The 13520-nt window shown below is 35.0% G+C and overlaps 1 protein-coding gene across 3 annotated transcripts in view; it reads left to right on the forward strand.

Annotated features, from left to right (window-relative positions):
• The window catches only part of EXOC6 (exocyst complex component 6), a 240815-nt gene that overhangs the window by 66971 nt on the left and 160324 nt on the right, over positions 1-13520 (forward strand). For all 3 annotated transcript variants that reach the window (XM_027595848.1, XM_027595850.1, XM_027595849.2), the window contains exon 6: positions 4322-4526. In XM_027595848.1, the coding sequence (XP_027451649.1) occupies positions 4322-4526 (205 nt within the window). The remainder of the gene's footprint in view (positions 1-4321; positions 4527-13520) is intronic.

The following is a 13520-nucleotide window of genomic DNA, read 5'->3' on the forward strand; positions in this document are numbered from 1 at the left end:
TAATCTTTCTGTTGCTCTTTTTTCCTTTTTTTGCAGATCCAGGGTTCTAAGTGGCATAATTGCCTTTAACATGATAAATTTTGTTTAGTATTTATTATAGTACACATCTGTCTGCTAAAGAAAATTTTCTTGCTCTGTCTATCTGGAAACGTGTTTATTTTACTTCTATTTCTGAACAATAGCCTGTATCAGTATGGAATTCTGGGTTTTCAGAGGGTCCCCTCCCCCCAACAATTTAAATATTATGGTTTTTTTTTTCATTTTCTGCTCTCCATTGTTTCTTTTCTTTTTTTTTTTTAAGATTTTATTTTTATTTATTTGACAAAGAGAGAGCAAGAGAGCACAAGCAGGGGGAGCAGCAGAAGGAGAGGGAGAAGCAGGCTTCCTGCTGAGCGGGGAGCCTGACATGGGGCTCGATCCCAGGACCCTGGGATCATGACCTGAGCTCAAGGCAGACGCTTAATGACTGAGCCACCCAGGCGCCCCTGCTCTCCATTGTTTCTATTCAGAGGTTCAGCTATCATTCTCATTGGTGTTACAAGATTTGCAATTAGGCCTTTTTTCTCTGGCCTCCATATATTTTTTTTATAAGTTTGACTATGATGTGGTTAGGTGTGGTTTTCTTTATAGTTATATTCCTTGGGGGTTTGTTTAGCTTATTTTGAATCTGGGGGTTGATAACTTTCATCAGTTTTGAAAATTTCAGGGCTCATATCTCTTCAAATATTTCTTCACCATTATTTTCTCTCTCCCCTTTCTTTTGGGAACTCCAGTTACGTGTATGTTAGATCATTTAACGTTGTCCATAATTTCTAAGAACTCCTCCTTTTCTCTCTTTTCTTTTTTTGTTTCATGTTGGGTAATTTTTTGGACCTATCTTAAACTTTACTGAGCGTATTTCTTTTGATCTCAGACACTATTCCTCCTATCTTTATTCTTTATGTGTTTGTGTGTATGTTTCAATTTGTAAAATATCTGTTCAGTTGTCTTCACATTCAGGGATCATTTTTTCTTCTGCATCTAGTCTGCTCTTAAGCCCATTGAATGAATTCTTTATTCTGATTTTTATTTTCAGCTTTTTCATTTGATTCTTTGTTGTAATTTGTTTTTCCACTAAAATTTCCCATCTCTCTTTTTTTTTAAAGATTTTATTTATTTATTTGAGAGAGAGAGAGAATGAGAGTTAGAAAGCACGAGAGGGAAGAGGGTCAGAGGGAGAAGCAGACTCCCTGCTGAGCAGGAAGCCCGATGCGGGACTCGATCCCGGGACTCCAGGATCATGACCTGAGCCGAAGGCAGTCGCTTAACCAACTGAGCCACCCAGGCGCCCGTAAAATTTCCCATCTCTTAATATATATTAACTTCTCTTTCTTCCTAGAGTCTGTAACATTATAATAGTTAAAGTTTTCATCTGTTAATTCCAAGATCTAGGCCACCTGTATATATGCTTCCATTGACTTTTACTTTTGGATCACATGTTTATGCTTATTTATGTATCTTGTAATTTTTTCTTATATGCCGGACACTGTATTTAGAATAGTAGAGACTGAAGTAACCACTTCTGTGATAGTTCAAACTTTGGTGAATTGGAAATGCTCAAGGGAAGGCAAATGAAATAAGAACAGTGACATAATTTGTACCCTGTGGGCCAGAGAACCATTATAGTAGTCACATGTTTTCCATTTGGGGATGACACATTATTTTTTTTTAATGTCTCATATTTATAAAAGCGGACATCTTGGTAGAGGTTTTGATATAGGGAGAAATTTACTTTAGTCTTATTTATAAAAAATAAAAAATCAGATACTTAAAATCCCAGTTATGAGGACATCATCACATTTTTACAGTTGACGTACAAGTAGGGTATTAATCTGTCCTAGAATAATTTTAAAGATAGTTTCCATGATATGTTTTTAAATAAGATATGAGCATACAGACCTGGAAATGTTGTAGATATATGACTGGATGCCAAATTGAGGTCATTATTACATGGTAGTATCAGATGGTGCTTTTTATTTTTCCCTTTATAGTTGTGTATTTTTCCAGTGGTTATGGATTACTGTTACAATTTTTAAGAAATAGCATGATATATACCAAAAGAGAATGGTAATCATTGTGGAAATTTTGCTTGCATTTAGGGATATAAAGCTTAGATTTGTGGCTGAATTTTAGAAAGATTCAGGGTCTGGTCTCTGGTTTCTGTTCTCTGCCCAAGAATATAGCCTTGCTGTGTTTCTTAGCTTGAGTTTCCTAGAAAGCAAAGCCTGAGTTATAACCTTATAGTTTACTACTTCTTTTGGACTATAATCCTACGGAAGCTGAGAAGCAGAGTTGAGTGAAAGGGAAATGAGTTGGCAAACTTGGGAGAGCAAGCCAGTGATGCTTAATGTTGATCAATTTCAAAGAACTTTTAGGAGTTCTATATATTATTGTAAATTTCAGGACATTTCATCTAGGAGGAGGAAAGGGGAATTTATCTTTTGACTTACTTTTCTCATTAGTTGAGGATTCAGCCCACTGGCATTAACTGCTCACATTTCTTGGTTGTGTTGTGTGGGGGGTGCTAGGAAGGCTTCATGGTTCAGTGACATGGGAAGCTTGGGATGGGAAGTGAGAGGTATAGAAGCATGAAGGAAAGCACAGTTGTGTTATGAAGTCATTTGATTGTGTCTTTGGATGTTGCAAAAACTTCTGGTAATACTTTCATTTAGCCTCTGTCACTTTATGACTTCAAATACATTGTAGGCATTACCATGAATTTTCAGAAAGCCTGTCTGTTGTGGAGATAATACTTTTGGAGTATACCTAATTCACATCAAATCAGGAAATAGGGCAGGATCAAAATAGGGCAGGGTCACAATTTGACTGTTGACTGACCTATTGTATATAAAATGTTATTTTACTCAGAAAAGATATTATTCATCATTTTACTTCATTTAAATTTATAATGTCTTAGGTATTATCAAAGTCATTGTAATGACATCTCTCCCACCCATGTTATCACCTAAATATGTTCATTTCTAACCAAATGTATATTTTATTTGTTTATAACAATTCTAATGATTTTAAATAACCAAGATAAAATTTAGGCATCTAATATTTAAAATAGTGATAGATTTTGTGACAATTTGCAAAATATACTCTATCTTTGGGAATATAGGCTAGAGAATCAGTAAATATCTTTAAATAGCTTTGAATTTACAGTCTTTCAAATTACCTGTGTATTACTTTTTTTGTTCTCTAGATCATGCCTTTTCTCATTTTTAATATCCAAATCAATGGGAAAGTATAGAATATTATTTGATTAATTTAAAAAATTCTTCTACCTACTTTCAGTGGATTTTGGTGGTGAATATTATTGTAGGAAACTGATAGTTACGGTTTTTCTACCAGTTAATTATAGTGTCTTGGCCAAATTGTGTACTCTTTGTGTTTGTTTTTCATCTGTAAAGTATTAATAGTGATATCTGCCATACACATCTACCTCATAGAAGTCTAGAGAAAATAAAAATATGTATATGAAAGTACATTGTCAATTTTTCTATAGCATAGGCTATCTCTTACTAATTACTGCAATCCCCCATGTCATTCAGTATGTATTTGTTGAGTTGAGAATAAATCACTGTGGTTTTTCACTTGGTTTTTTGATACTTAATATTATTTCTAAGTGCTTTAAATAGTGTAAAATTTTCAAAAAGATGTCCTTAAAACACATTTTACTTTAATTTGAATTAAATTTGTAGTTTTTTGATGTGATGGTATGTGGATGGGAGAGATATTATGAAAGCACATAGCAATAACTATTATAATGAAAAATTTCGGAAATATTGTGCATATACCTTTAAGATATTGTGATGACAAGTGCCTGGGTGGCTCATTCAGTTAAGCATCTGTCTGCCTTTGGCTTAGGTCATGATCCCGGAGTCCCGGAATCGAGACCCACATCGGGATCCCTGCTCAGTGGGGGGAGTCTGTTTCTCCCTCTTTCTCTGCTCCCCACCCCTGCGTGTGCTCTCTCTCTCTCTAATGAATAAATAAAATCTTAAAAAAAAGATATTGTGATGACAGATTTAGGTTGTTACAGATGATACATATTTAAATGAAATGAAATAAGGAAACCGTATATTAGTCTAAGTCATGAATTTTCACCTGCAAACATGTTCATGTGGTTTATAGTTTATGCTTAGTAAATAGAAATAAATGGTAATTTTACTTATTTTAACTGTGTCCTTTTTGATTGGAGTGTTGGACTAATTAATTATTTTAACTTGAAAATTAATGTAATAACTTTTTATAGAGTTTTCTTCTTAACCTTTCACAGGTATTATTCTGCTCTAAAAACTATGGAACAATTAGAGAATGTTTTTTTTCCCCGAGTTAGTCAATACCGGTTTTGTCAGCTAATGATAGAAAATCTTCCTAAACTCCGTGAGGATATTAAAGAAATCTCCATGTCTGATCTCAAAGACTTTTTGGAAAGCATTCGAAAACATTCTGACAAAATAGGTGAAACAGCAATGAAACAGGTGAGATTAAAAAGGAAAATTTTAATTTAATGTTATTCAGTAGTCTAATTAGAGAATATATCCAGAGTTTACTTGTTTTTAGTTACATAAAATGCTTATTTTTGTTTAGTTTTATCCTTTTCATATGTTTCCTGAACTTTGTTTAGAATGGATTTAATCAACATTTTCTTTTGTTTGCAGCTATTCCGTATTTAAGTTAGGTCAATCTAACTTGAATCACCAGCCTGTCTCTTGGGAATCATCCCAAGTATGTGGTAATTTATTAACTTGTGCCAGCAGGCGAATTTGGTATAAAATTAGATGAACCATGGCAGCCATAGAGGCAAATGGGATTCCTTTTATCCTAAGGTTCTAAATTATTTTCTTTAAAAGTATTATCTTTGAATTAACAACTTCTACAGCTCAATAATAGAAGACAATGGACAAGATTTGGCAGTTGTAAAGTTAATGTACCTACTTTTTGAATCATCAGTTCTTCTCCTAGATAATTCCAATGAGAAATGAAGAAAACATATCCTTGTGATGTTCATACCAGCTTTGTTCACAGCTAGCCCAAAACTAGAAACAACCCAAATGGACATCAAAAGGGGAAGGGATATACAAATTGTGCTGTATAAAAACACAATGGAATATTACTTAGCAATAAAAAGGAATGAAATTACTGATATGTACAACAACAAATATTAATCTCCCAGGCATTATGCTGAGCTACAGAAGCTGGACACAAAAAAGCACAAATTGTGTCACTCCATTTATACTGCAGTTCTAAAGCAGGTGAAACTAATTAAAGTGAAAAAAATCAGAACAGTGCTTACCTCTGGGTGGAGTAATTGCCAGGGAAGGGACACAAAAAGACTTTCTGAGGAGATAGAAATGTTCTGTCTCCCACTTGTCAGAGTTGTGCAGTTAAGATCTGTACATTTCAATGTATATAAATCTGACCTCAAAGTTGTAAAAAATAATTGGTTTGTGTATAGTGTGTGTATGTGTGAAGTGAGTGGGTAAAGTATATAGATGAAACAAGAATGTATAAATATAAATTGTTGAAGTTAGGTGATGAAGTACTTGGGATCTTGTTATATTAATCTGTATTTGAAATTTTCAGTAATAAAAAGTTTTAAAATGATTATAACTTAAAATTTCTGAGTTAGTTAAAATTCCCAGTAATCACAGTGTCATAGAAATAAAACAGTGCTCAACATGCTTTCTAACCCCTAATTTTTTTTTCTCAAGTATTAGAAACTACTTTAGAGATGCTTCAGGTATGGCAGGGTAGGGGCAGAAGGATATGGGCTGGGTGGGCCCTGAGTGGGAAGCTACAGAGGGTACCGCAGGCATGACCTTCTGTTCCTTCTCCAGCCAGGGCTTCCTGAGAAGATTTTATTTTATTTTATTTTGTTTTATTTTCTAATTAAAGAAATGTATCTGTGTCAGACTGTTGTCACAACAGAGGAAATTAAAATTCAGTATATGAACTTCCTCCTTACTTTAACTTTTTAAAGAATTATCTATAAATCTGATAATCTCCATTATATTTCTGTTAATTATTTCAGCTTTGCACAGTATTCTGTTAATTTGTTTAATAGATTTAATAAATTTGTTTAGTAAATTGTTTACCTTGAGGATGTATAGATTTTGAAAATTCTTTATCAGGATCATTTTACTTTAATAGTAAGTGAAAACCATATGTAATAATGTAGGACTTGTACAATGTTTTTTAAAGTTGCTTCTTTTTAAAGAATTTCCTGTTAACTTTTGCTTATCAGTAGGTGGACTGCAGCAGATTCAGTCTTCAAATTATTTTTGATACTATCTTTTGTTCAGATTAAATACTTGGTTGATAAAACAGTATATTTATTTGCTGTAAATAAACAGAAGCTACAAAAGAGAACGAAACCAAAATTTATTTCCTTTTTTTTTTAAAGATTTTATTTATTTATTTGAGAGAGTGAGATAGAGAGAGAGCATGAGAGGGGGGAGGGTCAGAGGGAGAAGCAGACTCCCTGCTGAGCAGGGAGCCCGATGCGGGACTGGATCCGCGGGACTCCAGGATCATGACCTGAGCCAAAGGCAGTCGCTTAACCAACTGAGCCACCCAGGCGCCCTATTTCCTCGTGTCTTTTCTTTGGAAGCTAGGCCTGAGGCCATTTTCCCTACCTCTGGAATGATGGAAATATGGTTAGCTGTGGGCAGGAGCATAGGAAAAGAAATGGTAGAAGTGTAAGGAGATTAGAGTTAGAATTTCAGATTAGTAAACTGGAAAAAATAAAGCCTAAGTTAAGTATAAGAGAATAAAATTTGAAGCCAGCTTTCAGAATAATCCAGAGATTCTGAATCTAGAGACTGTCATTCTCTCAGAGAACTATGTAGGTTAGGAAAGCCCTAGGAAAGTAGAACCAAGAGTGGTTATTACCTCACTGTTAAGGTATAATGAAGTGTGGGATTTAATAGCTTTTCTCTAAAGTGATCATCTTTCTCCTCCATTGTTGACCTTCAGGCTACTAACAGGACTGATGCATTTTATAATAAAATGAGAATTGGGAGCCTCTGATTCTTGTAGCACCTCCCATATCTTCTCAGGATACTAAGTCTTTCTGACTGCCTCTGATTAGTGAGTATTTTTCTGCACTGGAGAGTTCTGCAACATTATATTCTTGTCTTCAGCATTACAGTGTTTTCAGTACTTTTTCTCCTAAGTCTAGACAAGGAGTTTTATGTATGCCATGAGGATAAAAAACACAGTCACTTGGTAAAGTTTTTTCAGCACAAGGATGTAAACGATAGTTTAAAGTTCATGTTCTATTACACAATCTAAGTTTCATTGTTAAACTTATCTTCTCTGACTTGTTTTTCATAGACCAGTTTTGGACTTTCTGCCTAGGCCGTCCACCAGGTCATGGGCCCTGGGATTTGAGGTTTGTGAGAATTTCCTGCTGAAAGGGAATAGACTCTTCCTAGTTTACTACCATTATTTTCTTGTAAAAAGAATCAAGCTCCCTACCTCTGCAACTTAAACAGAACTTCATCACAGAAACCTTTTCTAAGCATGTCTTAATTCCATTATCTCATGTCCCATTTGTGGATTTACTTGTTATATAGTCTCTTGAATATCCTGTAGGCACATCAAACCTACCATTTCTAAAAGTAAACTTACTGTCTTCTTACAAAATCTATTTTCCCTGTATTTCTTATGTCACATAGTAATATGTCCTACTTTCAGAAGCCAGAAACTAGGGAGTACTTTAGACTTTTCAGGAGTATTTATATTCTTTATGTAATTTGTTTCTAAGTCCTACTTGTAACTATCAATTCTGCTTCTCAATATCTGTAGATTCTGTATCCTTCTCTCTACATACCTGGACTGTTGTTATATCAGATTAATTATTCTCCTTATCTCTGATCTTTTCTCCCCTTATTCTAAAATGCAAGTATGACCACTTTCTCTTCAGTGATTCCCTGTGACCCTTTACCTAAATCTAAATTCTTCAGTATGAAACAAAAGCCTCATCTCCTGATACTCCTTCCTGTGATATAACAGTATTGGAACTCTTACAAATTTTTGAATATACAATTTGTTTCCTCTACCTAGAACGCTTTCCATTTCCCCAAATTTCTTGTCTGAAGAATTCCTGCTTTTTTTCCCCAAAGCTGGCTTAAGCATCACCTTGTCTGTGGAATCTTTCTCTGTCTCACTCCTGCCAGCAAGAGATGGTCACTTCCTCCTTGGTGTATATATCCCTTATACTTTTCACACTATATTATAATTGTTTATTTTGTATCCTTAACTAGACAGTGAGTTTGGGGTTTTTTTTTAAGATTTTTTTTTTTTTTTTGAGAGAGAGCGAGCACATGCGCACACTTGAGCAGGGGAGAGGGGCAAACGGAGAGGGAGAAGCAGACTCCCTGCTTATCAGGGAGCCTGATGCTGGGCTCTATCCCAGGACCCTGAGATCATGACCTGAGCAGAAGACAGATGCTTAACTGACTGAGCCACCCAGGCCCCCCTAGACAGTGAGTTTTTTTTTTTTTTTTAAAGATTTATTTATTTATTTATTTGAGAGAGAGAGAATGAGAGATAGAGAGCATGAGAGGGAAGAGGGTCAGAGGGAGAAGCAGACTCCCTGCTGAGCAGGGAGCCCGATGTGGGACTCGATCCCGGGACTCCAGGATCATAACCTGAGCCGAAGGCAGTCGCTTAACCAACTGAGCCACTCAGGCGCCCCTAGACAGTGAGTTTTTTAAGTGAGGGATTATATCCTTTTTATTTTTACCTTCTTGGGATCTAGTACCATGCCTAAAATGAGTGGTACAAAAAGTTATTTTTTTGAAGGATCTTAGAGTTGAGTCTTAGCTTCTCCAGGGAGAATTTTTTAAAGTAAAAAACAGGCTTGTACTTGTTTTTTTTTCCCCCCTCTTTCTTGTGAGAGATGAATGCACTTTGAGTAGTCTGATGTTTAATTAACAAATACCTAAAATTCATAGTCTCAGTTCACATTTTCCATATTATATTTTCTGGCATACATTTTAATAATGTCCTTTAGGGGAAAACAGGAGACTAAATGGTCAAGTAAGTTTTGGAAATCTGGGTTAAAGTTAAGTGTATTCCTTTAGTTATGAATTACAGATCTATAAAGGGGATACAATATATAATGTGTATTTCACCAATTTGAGCATAGACGCTTTTTTCAAGAAATACTTGTAGATACTGTGTGAAATGTTAGTTTTGTACCTAACACAGTTTGGAAGCAATGCTTTTAAAGAATGATTTAAACTCAAAACAGAAAATCATTGACTAAGTTAGTTTGGTCAGCTTGATACTATAGTTCCTTCTGTGGGGTTAGTGGACATTTCATAGAGTTGGGATTTTGGCCAAAGAGTGAACCAGTCCCTCCCACCAACACACACATATGCTGACTCAGGAGGTAAATTGTCCCATGTAACTTCAGGGCTTCAGAAAATTAAAAATTTTTTTTCACTACTGATAATCACCTGAAGCTAAGGCAGGATGTTTTATGTACATTCATGCATATATCATATCTTTTTAATTTTTCTGGTATTTTAAATTTTATGTAGCTGGATTTTCACTTAAAAAGGAATTAATGGTACTTCTTTTTTAAAACTGACAATATTCCAAACCAAAGGTCATGAAAATAATTGGATCGTTATTTAACTTGACTCACTGAAATGAAGAGGAGTATACTCTTTAGTAATTGATATAAAGCTAACTCTAGGATGGGAAACAAAGTCTAAACAATGGAACTATTAGATATGGACTTTAAAATTAGCATAGTCAAGGAATTATAAGACAAGATTGAGAATTTTGGCAGATCATTGGAAACCATAAAGCAAACCGTCTGTGAATTCTAGAACTGAAAATACATTACAAATTAAGAACTCAGTGTGTAGGGCGCCTGGGTGGCTCAGTTGGTTAAGCGACTGCCTTCGGCTTAGGTCGTGATCCAGGAGTCTCTGGATCGAGTCCTGCATCGGGCTCCCTGCTCGGCAGAGAGTCTGATTCTCCCTCTGACCCTCCCCCCCTTAATGTGCTCTCTCTCTCTCTCTCTCTCTCATTCTCTCTGTCTCAAATAAAAACAAAAATCTTTAAAAAAGAACTCTGTAGTTGGCAAGACAGATTAGACACAGCTGAAGAGAGAATTAATGAACCAGAAGTAGGTCAGAGGAAAATACCCAAATTGAGGCTCAGAGAGACAAAAGGATGTAAAGAGTTTAAAGACATATAAGATGGGAAGATTTAACATATGTGTAATCGTAGTCCAGAAAGGAGAAGAAAGAATGATGGACATAAATAATATAGCAGACCTTGAAGCCACGGATTCAAAAAGTGCTGTGAATTCTAAGCAGGAGAAATGAAAAAATCCCATACTTAGGCATATAATAGTAAAATATTAGAAAGATAAGAAAAATCTTAAAAGCAGCCAGAGGGAAAATTTTATTGCCTTCAAAAGAGTAATAATAATACTAATCTTTAGCTGACTTCTCAGCAGAATTAATGGAAGCCAAAAGACAGTGAGCTAATATCTAAAGTGCTGATAAACCTTATCTGTCAACCTAGAATTGTTTACCCACCAAAAATTTCTTTTAGAAATGGAGGTGAAATGGGAGTGCCTGGCTGGCTCAGTTGGTAGAACATGTGACTCTTGATCTTGGAGTCATGAGTTTGAGCCCCATGTTGTGGGTAGAGTTTACTTAAAAAAAAAAGATGAAGGTGAAATGAAGATATTTTTTCAGATTAACAAAAACCTAGAGGATTTATTTCTAGTAGACCTACATAAAGGAAATATTATTTTCAGACAAAGAAAATTATCCCAGTTAGAAACCCAGAGGTGTAGCAAATAAACAGAAAGGGCAACTATTTTGGATAAAATTGCATATGTTATGTTGGCTGTATAAAACAAAAACATCTTATGGGGTTTACATATTTTATAGAATTAACAGTGCAAAACAACAACCATATATAAGTTAGGAGGGGAATTGATAGGAGTTTGAAAACCTCTACTAAACTGTTCTGTTTATAGGAGACATAGCTTACATATAAAGATATAGAGAGGTTGAAAGCAAAAGGTTGGAAAAGATACATCATGCAAGCATCAATGAAAAGAAAGCTGATGTATGTATATTAATATCAAAGCAGGCTTTAAGACCAAATAATTAGTAGAGAGAAGAAAGAAGAATGTTTCATAGTGATAAAAGATTCAGTTCATCAGGAAAATAATTCTAAATTTGTTTCCATAAGAACGTAGTCTCAAAATACATAAAGCAAAAATTGTCAGAATTAAAAGAAATAGATAACTTGATGATCATAATGGTGAGATTTTAATACTTCTCTCAGTAACTGCAAGAAACAGTTGACAAAATTAATAAAGATGCAGTCCTTTCAAATAATATGATTAACAACCCAGACCTAATGACACATGTAACACTGTATCCTATGATTTCAGAACATACATTTTTAAAAGAACATTTACCAAAATTGATTACATTCTGGTCTGTGGATCAAATGTCAGTAAATTTCAAAGGATTGAAATGATACAGAGTATGTTCTCTGACCATATTGGAATTATTCCAGAAATCAGAAATAAATAGATAAGTAGAAAATCCCTGTATGTTTGGAAATTAAGAAATAAAATTCTAAATAACCCATAGGTCAAAGAAGAAACTCAAGGGGTGCCTGGGTGGCTCAGTCGTTAAGCGTCTGCCTTCGGCTCAGGTCATGATCCCAGGGTCCTGGGATCGAGTCCCGCATCGGGCTCCCTGCTCAGCAGGAAGCCTGCTTCACCCTCTCCCACTCCCCCTGCTTGTGTTCCCTCATTCGCTGTCTCTCTCTCTGTCAAAAATAAATAAATAAAATCTAAAAAAAAAAAACAATTGAAACCAGAAAATATTTTGAATACTAATGAAAGTAGGACATATCAAAACTTGTAGGATGCAGCAAAAGTCGTGTTTAAGGGAAATTTATAGCCTTAAATTTATGAATTAGGAAAGAACAGCTGAAATCAATGATATAAGTATCCATCTGAAGGAGTTAGAGAAAGAATAGCAAATTAAATTCAAAGAAAGTAGAAGAATATGACACAAACAGCACAGGCAGCAGAAACTAAACAAGTGGGTTTACACCAAACTAAAAAGTTTCTGCACATCAAAGGAAGCAGTCAACAGTGTGAAAAGACAGTCTCCAGAATGGGAGAAAATAGTTGCAAACTATGTCTGATTAGGGATTAATTTCCACAATATGTAAAGAAACCTACAACTCAATAGCAAAAAAACTTTAATCATCTGATGTAAAAATCAGCTAGGGATTTGAATAGACATTTCTCCGAAAAAGATACACAAATTGCTAGCAGGTATATGAAAAAATGCTCAACATCACCAACCATTAGGGAAATGCAAATCAAAATCTCAATAGGACATATCACCTCCCACCTCTCATGATTGCTGTTATCAAACAAAAGACAACATTGGCAAGTGTGTGAAGAAATTGGAACCTTGCACACTGTTGAGGGAATGCAAAACTATGTGGCTGCTATTTTGAAAAGGTTCCTCAAAAAGTTAAAAATAGAACTACAGTATGATCCAAGAATCCTACTTCTGGGTGTTTATCTAAAAGAATTGAAATTAGAATCATGAGAAAGATTAGCACTCCCATGCTCATGCATCATTTTTCACAATATCCAAGATGTGGAAACAATACAGATGTCCATTGACAGATAAATGGATTAAGAAAATGCAGTATATACGTACAGTGGTGTATGGTATACTGTTCAGTCCTTAAAAAGGAAATTATGAGGTATCCAAAATACAAAAATTCAGGGGCGCCTGGGTGGCTCAGTCATTAAGCATCTGCCTCTGGTTCAGGTCATGATCCCAGGGTCCTGGGATCGAGCCCCACATCGCGCTCCCTGCTCCGCGGGAAGCCTGCTTCTCCCTCTCCCACTCCCCCTGCTTGTGTTCCCTCTCTCAGTGTTTCTCTCTGTCAAATAAATAAACAAAATCTTTAAAAATAATAAAAGTAAAATAGAAAAATTCACAGAATCAAAGAGTGGAATAGTGGTTGCCAGGAACTGGGAGGAAAGGGGAATGAGTTACTAATCAACAGGCATAAAGTTTCCGTTAAGCAAGATGAATAAGCTCTACAAGTCTACTGTGCAACATTGTACCTATAGTCAGCATTAATGTATTATGTTAATATATTAATATAATATTAGTATATTTTAATTATGTAATGTATTAATGTAATAATGTACACTTAAAAACAGATACAGTAAAATAAAATTAAAAGAAAGTGGAAATAATCAAGAGTTGAAATCACTGTAATAGAAAACAAAATACATTAGGGAGGATCAAAAAGCCAAAAGTTGGTTCTTAGTCTTTTCAAATAATATTGATAAACCCTGGTACAACTGTTCAGAAAGAAGAGTGAGAGCATAAATACTGAATAAAAAATGAGACATCACTCCAGATCCTACACCCAAAGCC

Source organism: Zalophus californianus, chromosome 15 (genome assembly GCF_009762305.2).
Source record: "Zalophus californianus isolate mZalCal1 chromosome 15, mZalCal1.pri.v2, whole genome shotgun sequence".
Classification (NCBI taxonomy): domain Eukaryota; kingdom Metazoa; phylum Chordata; class Mammalia; order Carnivora; family Otariidae; genus Zalophus; species Zalophus californianus.